Source organism: Paramormyrops kingsleyae, chromosome 23 (genome assembly GCF_048594095.1).
Source record: "Paramormyrops kingsleyae isolate MSU_618 chromosome 23, PKINGS_0.4, whole genome shotgun sequence".
In the NCBI taxonomy this organism is placed as follows: domain Eukaryota; kingdom Metazoa; phylum Chordata; class Actinopteri; order Osteoglossiformes; family Mormyridae; genus Paramormyrops; species Paramormyrops kingsleyae.
Window position 1 is genome coordinate 21567122 of NC_132819.1, and position 21247 is coordinate 21588368.

Genomic DNA, 21247 nt, shown 5'->3' on the forward strand with positions numbered 1-21247 from the left:
CCGTAAATATGAAGAGCATACAAAATGACTACATTGTGTTCGTATTGTGATGGACAATTATAGTGTGATTGCGTGTGGGTGTTTGGCTCGCTGCTTTCTGCCAAGTGACAAGGAATTATAGATCCCAAAAAATACACGGTAGCACAATCCACGGGTTGCTAAAAAACATAGAAACAAAATAAATAGCTTGAAAGTTACAGTTTTCAAAACCTTGTAAAAACAACTTTAGACTATTTCATCTTTTGCTTTTGTTTTCTTAATAAAGCGACATGGTGGAACTTTCAGTCCTGGGGGGTTGGAGATCTATATCCTGCCTCTGCTCCTTGCGAGCCTGGTAGTTGCACGGTCTGTGTCCCGTGCATGGTGCACCCACCCCCACCCAAAGATACAGAAATATGTCTTTCTGTCATATGAACCTTGTTTTGTTTCAAGTTCTAATGAAATTAAGACAAAGTGCTCAGATTATTCTCCACAATTAAGAGTTCAAGCCTCAGCAAACATAGTGTCTGTGTCATAACTTCCTGTTTTTCCCCACTTGGATTTCCATAGTACACATCTTCAGAGAACAAAGTGCTCAGGCTTTCCACAAATGAGGCTTTCTTTGTTCTTGGCCAGACGTCTTTACTTAGGAAGGCTCATTATTTTCACTATGAAGCATGCTAGATGATGTCATACACTCAAAGGAAAAAGGGTAAAAATTTGTACCTTTGCTTGTCACCGGGGCTGTACCCTCAAGGGTCTGCCGATTGTAGCCTTAGCTGTAGGTAATTGTACCTTTTAAGGTACTGAAATGGACTCTGAGGAACATCCCAAAGATACAATTACAAGGGTACAGTCCCAGTGAAAATAGCAGTGGAAGGTACTGGATAGAGCAAAAATTCAGTGTCTAACTCAAATCAACAGTAAATAATGATTTTGACATATGACAAACAATATAATTATTTATCTGGGAGCGATCATTCATCACCTCCTTAAATGCAAAATTTCTGCCGTGCAGCGATCGTTTACCGTTTAGAGTAACAAACGCAAATGTGCGGTTTGTGACAAGGGGCTGGGAGCGTCAGGATAAGAACTCGAGCGCCCCCTGGTGTGGGTGCAGTAGCTGGTGCAGAGCGCGCCGATGCGTTTCTTTGTTAATGATAATGATATTACCGGCTTCCTGTCCCGCTCCTCCCCGCTTGGGCCTCTTTAAAAAATATATTCTGCTTCCTCGCTAATGAATTTAATATGAAGCTTGATTGAATAAAAAATCCAGATCTGAACACATGTGCACAGATATATAGCCATTGTTACTGGCCGTCAGATGGTGGTATATGCTGCACAGGCACTGGGGGTGGGGTAGATTTCTACGCCTTCCTAATGGCTCGGCTGCAGTCAGGGAGCAGACAGACGAGTGCGATAGTCAATAGACTGCAGATCTTTCTCAGAGTATTGGCGCTACTTTTGGCTATACGACTCAATAAGTACAACTAACTCACAATAAAAAAGTTTGTGGGATCAAATTGAAGGAGGCACATATAATCTGTAATCCTTCCGTCTGCCGTAAGTCGCTTTGGATAAAAGCACCAGATAAATGAATTAAATGTACTTTATAGGCTTGCTGTCTCCCCTGATTCATAGATTGATCCCCCTGGCAGGGAGAGTGTGATGTCGTTTGTTAAAACCCGTCAGACTGTTCAAACGTACTTTGGTGTGTAAAATTCAGACCCTCACAGGCTCTGAATGTAACGGTTCCTACACATTTATGTTCCAGTGCTTTCGTGGGTATGGTGAGTGGCTTGGTAGGTTAGGACACTGTGAGTGGAAGGTCGTTGGTTCAAATCCCAGAGTGGGCAGAATGATGTCACTGTTAGATCCCTGATCAAGGTCCTTAATCCCAAATTGTTCTAGTGCCTCTGCATTCACAAAACTGTATGTGGCTTTTCAGTCTCTGAGAAGTGAAAAAAATGTAAATGTTGCCATTCCTTCCCTGACCCTAATTCCAGAGGGTTCTCCTCACCCACAGATATGCATGTGAGTCCTTCTGTCCAGTACAAAGAGATGTTTTCTTGGACCCAGACCCGACCAAATGCCACTTGCATCAAAAATCTTTTACAATGACAACTTAATTCAATTAAACTATTGCACTGATGTTAGTTGTCTGTTTTTGGTCCTTCCAAAGGAACCACATTCATTTCCTCCTACATGCTGGAGTTTTAAAAAAATCACATTTGACTCGGACGGTAATTCGGTTATTAAATACTGTGTCTGCTGACGTGAAGCACAGTAAGGAAGGGGTTGCTTGAACAGGCATTCTGCAATCGCTGATACACAAATAAATAGTTAATAAGCAAAATAGAAGTATGGGGGACAGTGTGTGGCTCGGGGGGGAGCATATATTATGCTTGTGATCGGAAGGTCATGGGTTCAAATCCCACAGCCAGCAGAGTGATTTCACCATTCATCACCTGAGTCAGGCTATTAACTGTAATTCGTCCAGGAATTGTTGACTCCTGCTTTTTCTCAAAAATAAAAATTGATAAAAGTGTTTGCTGCATAAATTAAATGTAAGTAAACTGTCAGAAAAAAAGTATGAATTCGTACCTTTGAGGGTACAATTACTTGTCAATAAGACTGTACCCTTGAGTGTCTGCCAATTGTACCTTAGCTGTAGGTAAATGTACCTTTTCAGGTTCAGAAATTGACTCTCAGGAACTTTTTTTGTACCATTGGGGGTAACTTAATGTTATTAGTACCTTGGGGTACAAAACTGTACCAGGGATGAACCCTTTTTTTCTGACAGAAAAAGCGTTAGTTTTTACTCAGGGTTTTCCTTCATTCTCCCTTTCAAACCATCTCTCGATATTTCTGTCAAATCTGCGGCTTTGAAAAACAGGAAGGAGGACTTAAATGGCGTTTCTCGCTCACTTCCTACGCGCCCTGGACTTGGTCCTCCACGTGTTATCAGGAGATAGACTACAATAGGACACCAGATGTGAGACTAGACCTACCCACTCTCACAACCTCTGGACTGCAATGGAACGGGATAGGCCTAAATATCGGTTAGACATAAAAACAGGACATGCCATTCTTAAATCATGAATCCAAGGCAAAAGACTAAAACCTGCGTCTAAAAGGACAGAAAGAAAGTATGTCCTGGACCAAATCATGTTAAAAGACAATAATAAATGGTAAGTTAGAGATTCCTAGTCTGCAGAGTGTCTGTAAAATATCTCCCAGCATTTTATGGTTGCCTCCGAAGTATAGTATATTCTCCGAAGAATATTTTGACCAGATTTTAGTTTTTCCATTTCATTCTGCCGTACTGGAAAATGGTGCTTCCGTCTCGCCTTTTTGTCTGGAACTCCCATCTGTTCACCAAGTCCGGCTTTTAAAAAAACATCATTTTAGCTACTTCAGAGTAACTGCTAACGTTACACATTTCTGGTCGATGATTTTCTCCTTCGGCTCATGCCCACCTGATTCCCACCTGATACCCACCTGTTGCAAATCTCCTCGCCCCTGACGTGGCCAGGCAGCTGGGCGGGGGCGGGGGGGGGCTGGGGTGGGGCGTGGATCCTAGAACTCCCAGCCTCGTTCTGGACGCCTGGCACAGGAGCCTCCAATTGCGGTGTTTTTCCACTTCAGGGGAACGGCGGCGATAAATCGCAGCGCTCAGCCCAGAGCTGAACACATTCCCAGCTGTCAACATGGATTTCAGACGAGCTTGCCTCTTCCTCTGTGTCCTCATCCTCATCCACGGCTCGCTCCAACAGAGCCCCCCTAAGAAGAAACCGCTCAAAAAAGGTAGGAGACACCCTCTCCGCAGGAGGTCATTAGGGACGCTGACATGATACCTGATAAGGAGATAATCAGTCTTCAATGCAGGCTTTTCAGCAGTCAGAAAACTATACAAACATCTGGCCAGTATGAAACAAGTGTTTTAACCAATAGGTATTGATTCAGAATGACCAAACCGTAGAAGTTCTTGAAACAGTTATTTAAATTGAAATCAATTAGCGTTCGCTTTAATTCGAAAAGTCTGATTGCACTTGAGTTTTGGCGAAAACTTTCATTTGTTGCAAAAGGAGGAGTAAAAATGTACTTCGTCAGTTTACATCAAGAGGAGGTGCCACTGTGTCTCAGGAGGAGTTCAGGAGAGAGCTGAGTGCCCACTAAGATCACGCTCGGACACGGACCACCCTCTCATGCACATCCGTCATTCTCCGTGTCCCTGATCTCCAGATGCGGTCAGCTTCAGCGCCATCCAGGACCTCCAGAAGCAGATTGACGATATCGCGCAGGACCTCATATTGCTGAAGGAGCAGCAGGCGCTCCAGACAGGTTTGCATCCCTCTCGGGAGGTTGTGGGATCGGGACTGAACTCACAGTGATGCAGATTTGTGTCTCCAACGTGCACAGAACAGGCGTGTCCTTCTAAAAGAATCTGAAAGTTATTTTCCACGTGGTGTTTATTGTAGACCTTAAAACTCATCCACAGATGGGCCTGCACCATCTGAAGGTGTTGCCTATAGTAACAGTGGTAATGCGAGTTCCATCCTCCGCACATGGAAGCCATCTGCGGCTTTAATGTGAGAAGGTCATCGCCACACAGACGGGTTTGTTTTGGTCTGGCGAGCCTCATGGGGGTGGCGCCCCGCCACACCAGCCCAGGAAAAATGACGTATGCCTTTACCACCACTTTTCCTTAAAGTTTCTGAGGTATTGCTCCACAAAATTGAGGCTGCTGATCCACAAACAAACATTAAGTGACACTTTCAGGAATTGATGCAGACAGGTTCTGTTACTACAGGCAGTCGCTGGGTTATGAACGAGATCCGTTCCGAAGTCTGTCTTTAAGTAAAATTTGTAGGTAAGTCGTTTGAGGTGATCCAACTTAAAATGGCTGAGGGCGTTCTCCTTTCAGCTGACGAATCGCTGAAGCTGTGCAATATTTTCTTGAGCGTCACAAAGCAGTACACACATTTGTTATTATGAACCATTGTATTTAACTCAAAATTTTTATATAATATGCTTTATGGTACTCCTTTCTTAAGTTTGAGGTGTCCGTAAGTTGGACGTTCTTAACCCAGGGACTTAGGGTAGCCAGAATCAAAAATCTTTTGGAGCTTTTATGAAAGAGGAGATCTGCATTAAAGTCTCTTCTGTGACGATCATTCAGCAGAAGAGTTCAAGTATCTTGGGGTCTTTTTCATAAGTAAGGAAAGAACAGAGTGGGAGATCGACAGGAGATTCGGGGCAGCACATTGTACCGTTCTGTAGTCGTGAAGAGAGAGCAGATCTGGAAGGCGAAGCCCTCGATTTACCGGTTGATCTACGTTCTTGCCCTGACCTATGGTCACGAGTGCTGGGTAGCGAACAAAAGGATGAGATCGCAGATATAAGTGGTGGAAATGAGCAGACCGACACAGACTCAGCCTTAGAGATAGGGTGAAGAACTCAGACATTTGGGAGGAGTTCAGCTGTCACTCCCTCACGGCGAGAGGAGCCAGTTGAGGAGGTTTGGGCATCTAGGATGACATCTGGATGCCTCACTGGGGAGGTCCTCTGGGCATTTCTAACCAGGAGGAGATCCCAGGGCAGACCCAGGACACGTTGGAGAGATTATATCTCTCGGCTGGCCTGGAAACACCTTGGCATCCCCCTAGAACTGGAAGAGGTGACTGGAGAGAGGGAGGTCTGGGTATCCCTGCTTACACTGCTGCCCCCGCGACCCGACCCTGGATAAGCGGCAGACAGGGGACCCATTGGGGCACCCAACCTAGACCAGTCCAATTATCTTCCAGTTTTTTGGGGTACCTTGGAATCGTCCTAACCCTAACCCCCTTTACAGCACCCCTGAGTATAACTGCCAGATTTGCCCTACACAATGAAAATAATTTAATTTACGGCATTTCAACAATATAATCTATTATACTTTAAAAGTTGTTTGCAAACTGTTGGTTTTCAAAGGTTCCTTTGTTTTCAGTCTGTCTGAAAGGATTTAAGATCCATGGTAAATGCTTCCTGGTGGATTCTTTAAAGAAGCGCTACCACACAGCGAATGAGGACTGCATGGACAAGGGGGGCACCCTGAGCACCCCCCTGACCCGCCAAGAGGACGAGCAGCTATACGACTACGTGCGCTCCACCCTCGGCCCCGACGCGCAGGTCTGGCTGGGCGTCAATGACGTGACGACGGAGGGCATGTGGATCGACCACACAGGCTCTGCCGTGCGCTACAAGAACTGGGAGTCCGGGCTCAACTCTCAGCCGGACGGAAACCGCGCCCAAAACTGCGCCGTGCTTTCGGTGGGCGCTGGCGGAAAGTGGTTCGACGAGAACTGCCGAGACGAGAGATCCTCCGTCTGCGAGTTTAACATCGTGTGAGGGCCTCGAGGCCTATGACGTCAGACGTCCCTTTATCGCGGTATAGCTTAATTATCAGCGCTGTCTGCAATCACGCTTTCACTTTCTCTCTCACTTATGCTTTACGAGAACAGAATTTGAAATGGTTGAGCTTTAAGGAAAACTGGCTTCAAGTGATGCGTGTAATTTGTCATGGTATTAACTGGAAGCAGAAGAAATCAGTTTTTTGTCAATTGACACTGATGCAAAATAAAGGAGAAGAAATACAAAAGCTGATTAATCAAAAGTAATTCTGGCGTTAGTAATTTTTGTGCAGATATAATGGATATCTGAGACTTATCTGTTACTTATATACGTCTAGATTTCCTCACTGCAATTTATGCTTCCATATAACACTGATAATACAATCATTACTTTGCACAGCTGTTCGTCATATATATTTTATATAGTAAATGTCCAACATTTGTTGGTGAAAACTGTAACTCAGTAGCCCAATAAAGCTCCATTTAAAAAGAAATTTATTCATTTAATACTTTTTGTATGAAATCACCCTCGGCCCCATGCACAGTCTGAAAAGACGTCTTTGCTCCAAGTCCACATTAAGTTCAGCACCAGATAAACAACAGGCTTATATATTTTACAAAATATTACAGCTCGGGGTCAGTGTTTAAGTGTTACATTTGGTTCTATTTCCGATATTGTACGAGCGGAAATGAATGAAAAATCATATGTAAAAACACAAATGATATTTGCATCGTTAGAAATATGATCTTTTCACTTTTCACGACCTTTTAATAAATACACACAAAACAATTTCACACCATAAAAGAACAACCTATGCAATTAAACTATTTCCAAATGAGCAGTATCAATTATCAAAAAGGATCGTCATTCATAATTAAAAAAAAAAACAAAAAAACTTTTCAACCTTTATCGGTTTTATGAGGTATCTTTTAGAATTTTTCTGTGAAGGATAAAATTGATGCTGTAATTGTTTTGTAGGTATGTTGGCTGAAGGTGACGACTTCCATGTTCCAGGCACGCAATCACACAATATGAAGAATTCATGTTTAAATCAGTGACTCCAAGCATTCACAGTAAATCCGCGTTACTCAAAAAATGTAAAAAATATATTAAATCTAGCCAATACTTGAAACTTAAAACACACTGGCCCTGTAAAGAGTCTACTATGTGATGAAGGAGTTTTAAAAATTGAACGGCCTTTTAAAATCACAAGCATAAACTTTTGACCACTAAGAAATCGAGGCAAAAAAAATAAAAAATGAAATTGCAATTGCAGCCTGCCAATCAGCAAGCACCGGCCATCATGAAGTCATTTAAGCCCCATCCTGTTCCACCGCTGGAATTCTGCACAGAAATGAGAACATTATTTTTCATCCAAGAACTAATTATTACTGGTAAAAACACTCTTCTTGCCAGAGTCTTACAGCTTCTCTCACAGGAAGATTCTTCTCCACCCACAAAATTAGCAGGTGACTGAAGAAAGAGCAGGGAAATGGAATGAAACATCAGTCAAACACATAGAAATAAAAAAATGCAATTGTGCACAGACAAAGACCTACTCCTCATTAAATCACACATTTGAAACATCTAAAATAAAATTTCAATGAAATAAAGGAAAAGCAGGAGTTACAGGTTTACACATCTTGGCGATGCAGGGGAGTTTAACAGCCCAGGCTCAATCCAAGCTACCGAAGATGTCCACTGAATAAATAATGGTGGCATCCAACCACCATTATGAAGATAAACGCGTAACTGGGGAACCAGGCACTGTCCCAGAGTCATCAATCTCCTGTAACAGTGAGCCACGATGGACCCGGCACACCACACGCAATCCTCTGAAATCCTCTACGATTCGTTAAAACGTTTTGAAATTAAGATGAGAGCAAAGGCAAAAGAAAAAGTACCCTGAGGGTAAAATAAGAGCTGCAAGGGTCATGACGGGCTTTTCCTGAGAACACGTCTAGGCCCACTATTTAAGTCCAGTTTCCTGGTTCCCCTAAGAGGATGGTAGCGCATAAGAACCTTAAATCAGCAGAATGCAGGCATATAAAATGCTCACTTGGCATGAAAGCATGGGAATGAAACCGGCCGACATCGATGGGTCGCGATGGTACCATGATCACCTAGTCGAATTCCGCCCCAGAGTCAGTCTCCTCCTCCTCGTATGCCTCTGGCTCTCGTTCTAGCTCCATGAGTGAGCAGGAGAACGGACCCATGTCTCCGTCGCTCTTGAAGGTGTTTAACTCGTTGTCCATCATGCGGGGGTCAGTGTAGGCCAAGCTGTCCTGCCGTAGGATGGGCGTGCGCGGTCGGCCTGGCTTGGCAGCCTGCGATGGATCCAGGAACGGCTGAAAGGTCTCCATCGCAGGCTCAGGGCTCTGACTGGAGCTGGGCTGTGCTGGCAGATTGTGGTAAGAACCCTTCATGGAGTCAAACATATGGGAATCATTGACGTCGTGGCCGCCGTGGAACACAGTGCCTGGAGTGAACATGTTCCCATTGGGGTTGTTGATGGACTTTTTCTTCCTCCTGCCAGAGAGAACACACCTCACGTCATACCTTGTGGGCGGAGTCAGGGCTGGAGGAAAGGGGGCGGGGTCAGGAGTAAACACGCACGCACGCTCACCTCTTCATCACGCAGACCGCGACCACCACCAAGACCGACAGCAGCAGCACGGCTCCCACCACCGACAGGATGATGGTGAGATCCAGGGCTGTCAAAAAATATAGTTTAGTTCGAGTCCCACCCCACCCAACAATAAACAGCACAGTCTTGTTAGCCAGGACTGTAGTGAGAAAATGAAGAGGGCGTGTGAAACTTAACACATCGTAAAATAGCACATCGTAACTACGGCTGTGGGTGCTGCTGTACATGCTCTCTGCACTATGCATGTTCTGAACTCCCATGCTCTCTGCCTCCCCACATGTCTGGGTGGTGCCTGGGGGGGGGGGGCACCATCCGAGCTGGAGTCCCAGTTCAGCCCCACGGGAGGGTGATGTAGAGGCTTGCAAACTGTATCATTCTGGGTGCAGCCGTCAGTCTGACGCCCATCACAGGCTGGCATGAACTCATTGGGGGACTTTGGCTTTGACCTAGCAAGCAAGGGGGGGGGGGGGGTGGCTGGGCAGTCAGTTGACCTTAGACCCCCAGAGGTTGTTTTTTCTCCCTACTTGGTTTTGGTTCCTCTCCTCCATTGTCATCTGGCTCTCTCTTTCTTTCTTTTCTCTGTCTACCCTTTTTCCTGTTTTTGAATTATTCTGCATAAATGATAATAAGTGATGATAGCTGTATAACACACCCATGTAAACTGCGGTAGGGAAACTCTGCAGTGAAAGGTGCTGCATTACACTGAACTGAACTGAACTGAACTGAATTGAAAGTCAGCCTGGTGAAATGCCGAGTCACGTGGCTGATGTTGATGGTAGCGATGGTGCTGTGGGTGAAACCAGAAAGGCTGCTCACTTTTCTTCCTCTGTACGGTGACCTTGGCCTGCATGCTGAAGTCCCCTCGCGAGGGAGAGCAGTTGGTCGCGTTAAGGTAGAAGGTCTCCATCGCCGTCAGTCTGTGTGTCTCTTGGTTCAGCTCCTGTTCCTTCAAGCCCAGCACCTGCGCTGTGATGACAGCTTTACCCAGACTGCACTGGGGCAGGCTGATGTTGACCAGCTCCAGCTCCACCTGGTGCTCGGGGGGCGGCGACACCAGCCAGGACATCAAGGCGTTGGGCTGCATCCCTGCGGGCCAGTCGGGGGTGACCAGCCATGCTGGGGAGTCCAGCTCAGGGACGACAGCGATCACATGTGCATCTGTGGGATGACAGCGATCACATGTGCATCTGTGGGACGGCAGCCATGTCAGTCAGCTCGAAGGGGTACATCATGAATCCCAATAACTTCACCAAATCCAGTCAAGCGTTTCGGCAAATAAATAAAAAAAAAAAACGCTTACAATGTGGATATTCATTAGGGTCTGAATACTGTCATAAAGAGACATTTTTCTGTCGATTATGCTCATGTTTATGAATAACAAACTGGCACAACAGTGGCCTCACGGCTTTTGGGTTAATTTTCCCGACCCCTGCTTCATGTATGTGGAGAGGCACGTCACATGGGTGCGGCAGCGCCACCACATGGACAGCAGTGGTGTGCACAGAAAGCCGCTCTTATACTTGCATTTTATTTATTTAGCAGATGCTTTTTGCCCAAGTGACGCACAAGTGAGGAAGGCTGGGAACCACAGAGGGTCAGACAGCTTCCCTGGAGAAGCTGGGCTCGGATTTAACACTCCACAAGGGATTCGAACCCACTACCTCCTGGACGCAAGCACAGACCCAGCGAGCCACACAAGACCTACAGTAAAAACTTTAATACTGTTCAGACTAAAACACCTATCAAAGCATGCTACCGTCATGGGATGCCACCTCTCCAATAAGTCAGGTCAAGAAATTCCTTCAATGCTAGATATTCTCTGGTCAACTAAGTGGTATTATTGCAAATTGGAAGCGCTTTGGAACAACAGCAACTCAGCCTGGAAGTGGCAGATCATAAAGTAACAGAGTGGGGTCGAGTGCTGAAGCCAAACTTCCTCTGGCAGGAACCCCAGCACAGAAGCTGTGCACCCGGAGCTTCATGGAATGGGCTTCCATGGCCGAGCAGCTGCATGCAAGACTCACATCACCAAGTGCAAAGTGTTGGATGGAGTGACTGCATTGTGCCAACTGTGAAGTTTGGTGGAGGAGGGATAATGGTATGGGGGTGTTTTTCAGGGATTGGACCCCCTAGTTCCAATGAAGAGAACTCTTAGTGCTTCAGCATACCAAGATATTTTGGACAATTCTATGCATCCAACTTGGGAACAGTTTGGGGATGGCGGCCCTTTGCTGTTCCAGCATGACTGTGCCCCAGTGCACAGAACAAGGTCCATGAAGAAATGGCTGGGTGAGTTTGGTGTGGGAAAAACTTGACCGGCCCACACAGAGCCCTGACCTCAACCCCATCGAACACCTTCATGTCAAACATCAGTGCCTGACCTCAGAAATGCTCTTCCCACAGACACACTCCAAAATTTTGTTTGGATCCTTCCCAGAATAGTGGCAGCCGTTATAGCGCCGATGGGGGGGAGCAACTTTATGCTGATGCCTATGGATTTAGAATGGGGTGTCAGAAGTTCATGTAGGTGTAATGGGCAGGTGCCTCAATACTTTTGTCTATATAGTGTACATTGAACTAGCAAAACAGATCACTGGGGCCATTATATGTAGGGTAATCTATGGAGCAATATAATGCTTAGAGCTACTCCCTTACTTAAACATACAGCTTTACTATATAAAAATGATTTGGTTTTGAACGTGTCGAGGTTACAACCGCAGTACTGAGAAGTGCAGTTTTAGCGATGCTACTGCCCAAGACATACTACAATACACGGCTATACAGCGTCCGTTTGCTTTAGCTCTTACTTAAATTTCATGTATTTTTGCGCAATTCTGGGGCTAATTAATTCGGTTTTAAGTCAAGAACTGAGTGCATGAAAGAATTAAGGTTCACTAGGTGATTCATCACAGTTCCTGACAAAGGTACCCATGCGATTCAAACAGGCTTTGGCCATCATTTATCATCCACCCATTTTCTACACCCGATTGTCCTAGGCAGGGCTGCTGCTGCCTGGAGCCAATCCCGAGTAAACCCAGGATAGGAAGCCAGCCTATCACAGGGCACACGCACCGTTCACACAGCCTATCACAGGGCACGCGCACCGTTCACACAGCCTATCACAGGGCACGCGCACCGTTCACACAGCCTATCACAGGGCACGCGCACCGTTCACACAGCCTATCACAGGGCATGCGCACCGTTCACATCTACCAACAATTTGGTAACTCCAGTTCGGCTCTGCATGTTTTTCAATTGTGGGGGGATGAAACCGGAGTTTCCAAAATGGGGGGGGGGGGCATGCAAACTCATCACACACACAGCTGGAGTGGAGAATCCTGTGCTAAATATAGCACAGTGTTCTTGCATCAATGCATCCATGTTCTCTCGAAAACATTTAGAAATGTACATTAATAGGATTTTTTATTTTTTTTTTGCTTTGAAATGCACAAAAGAAATCAAATAAAATTAAATTAAACAATAAAGTCTGTGTGACTGGTTTTGTTAGTAATGGGGGACCCTCACACAGAGTTCTGTGAGGGATTTAAATAATGGTGAAAGCCAATCACTGTGACCCTATATGGGCAAGCAGTTACGGAAGATGGATGCACAATAAGAGTCTACCGTCTAATATAGATGATTAATCCCTCTGGAGTCATGCTTTATAGTCTCATGTTTTCACTTGCTGTACTGTCTGCACTTTTATTTTTATTTCTTTGCATTGACAAATTATGAAATCCACTCTTGTGGCCTCGACCCTTATAATCATTAGAGATTGGGGAACATGCATTACCTCGAAGTATTTGTGGGGACTTCCATTGACTCCCATTTTAAAGTTCCACTCTCAAAGCACCATATGAGAACGTCACTGCAATGCCAGTGCCCATTGGTTCTGCTCATCTATCAAAACACACATTCTCAAAACGTTCCTGCACCTCTTGGAAATCCCGCCATGGGGGAATCCCTGTCCCGGCCAGCCCTGCTTACCTGTGATCTCTTGGCTGAAGGACACGTTAAGGAGGCTCTCCTTTGTGCTGCTCAGGCCCAAACTCCCCGCCCCTGTGGTCACAATGGAGGCGTTGGCTGGCATCTTGATGCCTTGCAGGGGTCCTCTGGGGCAGAAGGTGCCGAGCGGGACGCCGCCACCATCTCTGACTGTCAGGAAGAGCCTGTTGCCACACTCCTGTCCGGCCAGAGACTGCTTGAGGCCACCAGCAGGGGGCCGCAGCTCGATGGTGCCCCCTTGCAATGACTGCAAGTTCCAGGTGATCGTCTGCAGCGGTACGGGGAGGCACTGGTCCAGGGTAGGAACAGTCAGTGGGATCTCATCCGCCGGGCATGACTTCTGCCCCGAACACACCCTCAGGTCTGTGCGAAAAAGATCACGGAGAAGCTTACTGAGGAGGGGCCATAAGAAGAGACACCTGAGCACCTAACATGATGGCCTTGGCATGCAATCAGGTCACAGCCTTTTACCTCATGCCTGCAGAACTAATTAAAGATGGAGTGCAGAGCGATGACCTCAACACAGAACACAAACACTCAACGTTGCATTTTACAATGCGGTGCTCATCTGAAAGACCAACCCTTCATTAATCTGCATTCCATACTCAGAAATGCTTAATTCCTTCGCTTTGAGTCGCACAGTTATTCAGCACGTCTGCATTATATAGATAAACCCTTCTGCTTTTTTCACAGGTCACAGTGATTAAAACAATTTTACAGTCAGGAAACAGTATGACACCCCCCCCTGCTGAATCACAGTTAAGTCATCATTCTATTTACTCATAACCCTGACTTGGGGATTAACAAATATTTCACTTATTTGTACTAAGATTTGCCAATCCTCCCTCTCTCTGACATTTTACCATTAATATGACACATAATTCTCATTTGCTAGGATACAATTCCTGTCACCTTTGTCATTCCTTAAAACTTTATCTGTAATTGCTACATTTATATTTCACTTCACTTTTTAGATAATTGGAAGCAGGAGATTGTACACTTCATTTTCAAGATATGGTCTGAGACTAATAAAACAATAAATTTATGACATTCACATAATCCTTATATAGGACCGTCGGGCAGAATGCATTTTAAAAATGAAACGATTTAGTGGGAGAATCACTGGTGCTCATTTACACCTCAAAAAAATTCAATAAAAAATGTTCCACATCTGACTCAGGAGACACCATCTAACACTTCAACCCCTTAAATCAGCAGCTCGCACAAATTTCCGTATTCAGGCAATTTCTCCAAATCAGTGCCTATTCAAAGCTGCCTCTTAAATGGGGGAGGGGGGAATCACTATTAAGATGCTGTAGCCAACATAGAAATTATTTTTTTGTGCCCTGTTTAGATATGCAACACTCTCAAAACACTCATTTCTTACTGACTGATGCAGCAGCTGAAAAATTCACCCACCAGGGAAACTCGCTTTTTGACAAAATAATTATCGCGTGCATTAAGTGTCTGGACTCGTTCCTTATCTTAATTACATATTGCAGCAGTGCTCGGCAAACTTTCCAACCAAGAAACACAAGGGAAAAAAAAATCAAAGCAGAAGAGTTAAAACATTTCTGCATATGATACGGATTAAGACTTACGTTGGGAATAATCAGAATCGTACCCAAACAATGGTTGGAGTCTGTTGGATTGACTAACACATAGTGATTGAGCGCATGCAGGTTACCATCACCATTAATTTAACTGGATGAAGACATCACTGGTTACTGGTCATCTTTGGGTTTGACTGGTTACCTATGCTTTTGATGGCAGTGAGCATGATATCCTCACTCCCGCAATCTTGAAAAGACAGATTGAATTGCGTTCCGGACTGCATGGTGATCCCATCCTGGATGATGGAGTCCACCTTCATCTCACAGGGCGAGTATGTGGAGTCTTTCTTCTTAATGTAAAGAGTGAGGTCTTTCTCTTGCTGCAGATCCACCAAGCATGGCACTTGTGAATGAAGCAGACAGACACACACACACATTTTGGAGGGGTTAAGGTAAGGTCTCATTAACTGCATATAGGTTGCATCGGTGCTTCCTATCTCACACTCATCCTTGGAGATGTCGGACTTCCAAAGGACACCTGGTCAGACCCACACACCAAATATGGAATTACATTCTGGGTCTTCATGCAGAAGAGGATTTGTGGGAGCTGTTCATGGCACCTTACCATTCCTCCCCATCAGCTTTACCCTAAGATTATACACTTGATGCTCAAGATGTAATAACTAATCACTTTCTACAGTAAAAGAGCCTAACACGCAGCAGTGGATAGTTCAGGTCCAGAAAGTGAAAATGCCAAACCAGGATTTTGCTTCAACCAACCACTTGAGTACTTTGCAACTGTAATTCTTTATATTTAACTGTATGGTTGAAACAACATGTTGGTCTGGATTTTTAATTTCTGTACCTGAACTATCCACCTCTGTTCACACACCACTACAGCTGCCACCACTTCTCCCTACAAATGAAACTCTATTGTTTGAAGGTACGATTCTTCAGTGGCAAGCAAAGATATAGGAAATGAAACTAAAACACAGCCAAAACATCAAATTACTCCAAATAAGCACATCAACTGAAGGTTCAAAATTTGAAAATGAACCACAGTTGCTCCACTGCCAGTTGCATACCTGGGCTGCTTCTCCTGGACACAGACACTGCGAAATTCAGGGACAGTCCTGAGCCCCCATTGACCTCACAGTTAACGAGGGACATCTTGAAGTCGCCTTGCCTTAGGGCAGGCTGTGGGTCAGAGAGGCTGGTGGAGAGCCCCAGATTCTGCCCACTGTATTGCACTTCCACACTCTTCTTCTGACACTGCGGTGCTGTACTTCCCAGGAAGACAACAGTGAAGTTGTGCTTCGGTGGGACAGAGAAGCTCCATGTCGCCAGATCGTTGCTCGGAAAACCCAGAGGAAAGTTTGGTGAAAAGAGCGTAACGTTAGATGACCCAAGGGGAAACTGTACGGCGACTTCAGCAAGACCTAAGGAATGCAACAGAGTGAGAGAGAGATAACCAATAACAAGGAAAAAACAGAACCAGTGCTACTATGGATACCATAACGAACTACTGAAAAGTATCACTTTAATCTGAGGGAATGTGATTTAACATTTCAGCCACAACCAGGGCAGGACCAGCCATCTGGCATTCTGGGCATTTTCCCAGTGAGCCAATGGGTATGTGGGTCAGCAAAAATTCTTGCGAGACCCAACCCCCAGCTGGCAAAATTTGTTTGCCATAAGTTATCAACTGACCATGGGTGGTCCTGGGCCAATTTTTAACCTTAGCCCAACCCTGGCCACAGTACAAGACAGAGTAAGACCCACAAAGGTAGTGGAAACTTCTCCACCCACCTTTGATATCTGGTCCAACTGTAATATCGAAGGCTGATGGATCCATTGGTGCTTGTCCAGGCAATTTCAAGGACAGCCGGCCCTTGTACAGCAAACGCACGCTACGGATCAGGCCATCCTTGCAAAAGGTGCCAATGGTAACTCGCCCAGATCGCTGGTAGATAACAATGGTGTAAGTTTGCTGGTCCGGACATGTTTCAGAGGACAGGATCTGTCGCATTCCTGACCCCAAGAAATCCACCTGGAACGCTTTGCCGGACTGGGCTTTCACATCCCAGTTAAATGTCCTGTTGAATTCTGGGTAGATGGAGGAGTCTGACGGCACAACGCCCCCCTGGCAGGACAGATCTGTGCAAACTAGTAAAAAGAAATAGGAATTACAAGACGGTAAATGTACACAATATATCTGCTCTATTCAAATCTATTATCTGACTCTAGAGTTCCACTAAACTATACCCAAATTATATAGTAACATCATGCCACACTGGTGCTTCTCCAGCCAGTGCCACCAGACCAGAAGGTAGAAGGCTCCTCTCACCTATCTCTCTGCTGATCTCCACGGTGAAGACCATTTGTGGCTGAAGGCAAGTGAAGTCCACCGAGATGCTGGCTGGTAGCTTGAAAGAGGTCTCAGAGCTGCATCCACTAATGTTAGTGCACACAGTGCAGTTGGAGGTCTGCTCCACGTTCTTGATATTGATGACAGTGTTTGGACTGTCTGTCATCACAACATTTCCTGCACAAGGTAACAGAGGATGCCACTTATAAGTCTGAAGTTCCTTACATAGGAAGAGTTCATCATAGCTTCACTTCATTCTTAAGAGTCTTAAAAGTGGAAAATCTGAGTCATTTCCACAACTTGGACTTGCAGTGCCCAGTCCACTTCAGTGAGGCCATTTTATTCTGTAAATGATCAACTGATCTTATCTTGTTTGTCGGTCAAAAGACAAACTGTATTTTCTTTCACCTGAATGCCTGCTTAAGTTTTATAATAAAATACAGAATCACTGTTTCTTCAGCCATGAAACTTACAAAATCAAAGTGAAATGCTTCATCAGTTTCTTGGTCAATATTGAACAAAAGTTTTAATCTCTTAATTGTAATCAGAACGGACATTCGACTGGCAATGGAACTGGAACTGACTGGCAAGAATCTAGAAGTTTGGTTTGATTTAAGTTTTACCTCAAACCTAAACCAGAGCCAACATGCAGAAACACAAATCAGGACCTACGATTTAGGTAGCCCCATACCAGAGCGTGTCCTGGTACACACCTAAATTCAGGTAGGCCCTCATAAAGCAAAAATCATTCACGAGTCTAAACAAGCATCGGAGGTGCTGAAACATTCTGACGTAACATCAGTTTCTTTGACAAAACCTCTGGTGAACTCTTTAAGAGAACATTAAGCAAACAAATCGGACTTTAGCGAACACAGTGGGTCGGTTAAGCTCCTCTCCTCAGTAATACCAGAAGTTACAGGAGGAACTTCCAATTTCTCTCTGTTACATTTCTACAAAAAAACTCGCTGACAATACCACTTGTTCAGTCCAACGTCATTTCATCCATTTAATGTCCTCCAGCATCTTTTCTTCAAAAGTACAGTCCACTAAAAATCGTTAAACTGTTTGCCTGTTTGTCCATTTGGTTGTTCGTCTATTCAAAGACTTTGACAGTGGTCTGATTGAAGAAACAGCAAACAAAAGAAAACAAATGGCAGAAAAAAGTCAAACCGCTGCAGTTCTACACGTCCTAGATGTCAAAAAGGTTCAGACTGTTCAGACTCAAAGAAGGCACCTGTCAGAATCGCAAACCAGTCCATGCCAGGATCCAGCCCGGGTCTTCGGCAGGACCGGTCCCGCTTCCAAGATCCTCCTTTACAGTGTATTAGATCTGTGTAGCCTTTCCTGTTTGGTCAGTTAAGTGTTTGTTTTTTTTTGGATTGTGATTAGGCTTTGGTAAATAAAGGATCATGCAACACATGGGGCTCCACCCACTTCAATAGAACACCAAAGTAACTACAGAAGTCATTTTGTTTAGTCAGACACCTGTAGGCTCACTAATTAAACAAAGGAATGTCATGCAGTGTCCATCATTATCTCCAACAGAAATATATCGGATGACCTGTGTATTACATGCTTATTAAACTGAATGGGCAGACATATAAAATAATGTACCATATGCTGGTGAGTGAACTGCAGAATGACAGTGTTTCTATTTTTGATGTTGAATATGGAGTGTTTCTGCTAGGATTCACAATCTAAACCAGTGGCCTGTACTACGAAGCAGGGTTACTGGCTTTTCGGGGTAACTTGTCGGATTTAAGGTACCACAGTTTAAACGGACTTCATATTCGTTCACTTACATTTTCCCCAGACTACCTTAAATCAGACAAGTCACCCCGATAAGCCAGTAACCCCGCTTCGTAGTATAGGCCCCAGGGGTAGAGGGCCGGGGCTGGCTTTTGGGATGACTTCTCAATCAGCCAATCACAGTGTGTCCCCAGAACTGAAGCTTATTGGCTGATTGAGAGGTCATCTCAAAAACCTGCACCCACACAGGCCCTCCATGGATCAGGTTCCCCACCCTGTTCTAAACTTTGTGACCTAGTGTATAAACTGTGTCACGTTAAACTACTCATTTTAGTTCCTGTGACAACTGTAACAAAGAAAGAAAAAAAAAAGCTTAGCAATAGGAATTAAATGCACTTCTCTCCTTCATGGGCATTTGATGTAACTGATCAAAAAACCAATGAAGAGATTAATTCAATTCATAATACTGGTTAAAATCATGAGTTTCAAAAAAAATATATGAAATGCTTTGAAGAAACTTCAAAGAGGGAAACTAAGGAAATCGTGCATTTAAATGTTGGCACGTACAGTACAGCCTGGTGGTTCATTACACATAATTAATGAATTCTTACTGCTAAATTTTCCCATCAAGGATGCGTTTCGGCCAGTTTCAGAAACTTTTACCGTATTTGCGGTAAGGCATTCTCTACAGACTGCATGAAACTGTCAGAAAGAAACTGGAAAAAGAGAAACTCGCAGTGACCATTCCCAGGGGCGCAGCTACAAATTCGGGGCCCCCTGACAGAAAGAAAACACCCTGGTCTCCCTCCACGGAAGAATTTACCAGGATGTGGATGTATATTTCCCAGCGCATACATTTATTATTTGTTGCATGCAGGGGTCCCCATATGAAATGTTGCCCCTGCAGCTCCCCCCCCCCCAACCCAACCCAACCCAACCCTATTTGAAATTATATAAAATATTGTACGCTCCGTTTTTAAGGAATGGTCGCTTTATCAGGGCGATTGCAAAGAAATGAACCAGGACTACCTAATTTGAGATGCAGACGACTATATACTTTTCATATAGCCTACTGTATGCTATGGTTTCGTGCATAACACCCTAAGGCTGAACGCATGTGATCACCCCGGGTAATACCCATACCTAGAGATCCCTTGTCCCACATGGATGTTCAGCAGGCAGTCTATTCACCAGTACGATTCGGGAATTTAACTTCAAAACAACGGCTGATACTTAAAATGTTTGCCTGCCTCGCGTTAACGAAACCCAGTGTTACGCAAATTGATTGTCCCCCCCAAACTCCATAAAACATGAATCATCATCCCCTCAATCAAGAAATTATTTGTGCAATTTCTACATGCACATTAAGCAGGTAGCGTGTCTTTGTTACATCCCCAAATTCGCATGGGTGAAGTTTCATGACGGACAGCTGCCATTATTCCTCTTACCTGCTGCATACGAAACCAGTAACAAAAGACCGGCCACAAGCGCTGGAAAACAAGCGGAGAGTTTGGCGTTTGGCGTCATTTCTGCGAAATCCTGGCGGTCTCTTTCACCATCACCATCAGCTGCAGAGATTTACATTGCGTAGGTAGCAAAAAGATCAGAAAGTTATGCTGCTTTCCTATAACACGCTGCGGGAGCTCCCTCTTCCTGGTTTCTGACACCCTTTCGGGCGAACATAAGAAGGGCGTTGCCCTATACCTGCCAGAACCTGAAACGGATTGCGGTTTTATGCTGGAGCTGGTAAAACCGGTTATCGGGTGCTTTTCTCCATTTCTTCGATGACTGGCAGACTAAGTGATTCATTTTTGTTGTGCACGTAGTTATGAGTCTAATCGGATTGTTCCGGGTGTGAGTTTGGCACCCAGCTGAATGTCCAGCAGTCTTCGGCTTTCCGGTCTGCTGAGGCGCAAATAAGACGGATTACAGCACGGGACACCAAAAAGTCGGCAATGAAGTTTAACACCTTCAGACTTATTCTGGGACCCTGGATGCTGAACGTAAGATCTTATTTAGATGCCTCATTAGAATGGGTTCATTTAAAGAGGAAAATGTTAAATGTTGTTTTATTTTGTTACAGTGTTCAACAACTGAACAAGTGTCAACAACTGGATCTATAAACCCTTATTCTATAAATTTAGCCAAAAAAATTAGTTAATTCATTATGGTGGATTCGAAGCTGCCTTTGCTTCTACAAATCTACATACTCCAACCAGCACAAAGTCGTATTCTGACCCGTTTATAAGACTAATGAGCAAACAGAGGAACAAATAAGACGAATTATGATTTCGATTTCGGAAATGAGGGCTCATCAAATATGATTAACCACACATAGCCTACTAATGGAATCTTTCTGACGCAAAACCCTGGAAATCGATGGGCATATTACATTTTTTACAATTATAACCTGGTTTCTCCACACTGATATTTCTATCCATCTATCATTTATTTTTAAAATCATTTAGCTATACCCGTATACATTTGCTCAGATATACAACGCATTGTAAAAGTCAAAAAGGGCTAATGTCCTTAAATGTTATTGTATCAACC

At 44.6% G+C, this 21247-nt stretch overlaps 2 protein-coding genes across 3 annotated transcripts; one reads left to right on the forward strand and one right to left on the reverse strand.

The window, feature by feature from the left end:
• Window positions 1-3618: 3618 nt before the first annotated feature.
• Window positions 3619-6865, forward strand: LOC111846938 (tetranectin-like). The gene is made up of 3 exons (XM_023817679.2): window positions 3619-3786; window positions 4225-4323; window positions 5969-6865. The coding sequence occupies exons 1-3, from the start codon at window positions 3690-3692 to the stop codon at window positions 6367-6369; spliced, it is 597 nt and encodes a 198-aa protein (XP_023673447.1). The 5' UTR covers window positions 3619-3689; the 3' UTR covers window positions 6370-6865.
• On the reverse strand, window positions 6850-20551 carry LOC111846911 (CUB domain-containing protein 1-like). 2 transcript variants are annotated; one of them, XM_072705446.1, is made up of 9 exons: window positions 20143-20551; window positions 16925-17122; window positions 16387-16743; window positions 15663-16016; window positions 14780-14980; window positions 13007-13387; window positions 9836-10177; window positions 8999-9086; window positions 6850-8901 (listed from the first exon to the last, which is right to left on the reverse strand). In XM_072705446.1, the coding sequence occupies exons 1-9, from the start codon at window positions 20219-20221 to the stop codon at window positions 8496-8498; spliced, it is 2406 nt and encodes an 801-aa protein (XP_072561547.1). In that variant the 5' UTR covers window positions 20222-20551; the 3' UTR covers window positions 6850-8495. The 2 variants fall into 2 exon arrangements, with proteins under 2 accessions (XP_072561547.1, XP_072561548.1); XM_072705447.1 differs by lacking the exon at window positions 20143-20551 and adding an exon at window positions 18180-19586.
• Window positions 20552-21247: the final 696 nt, after the last annotated feature.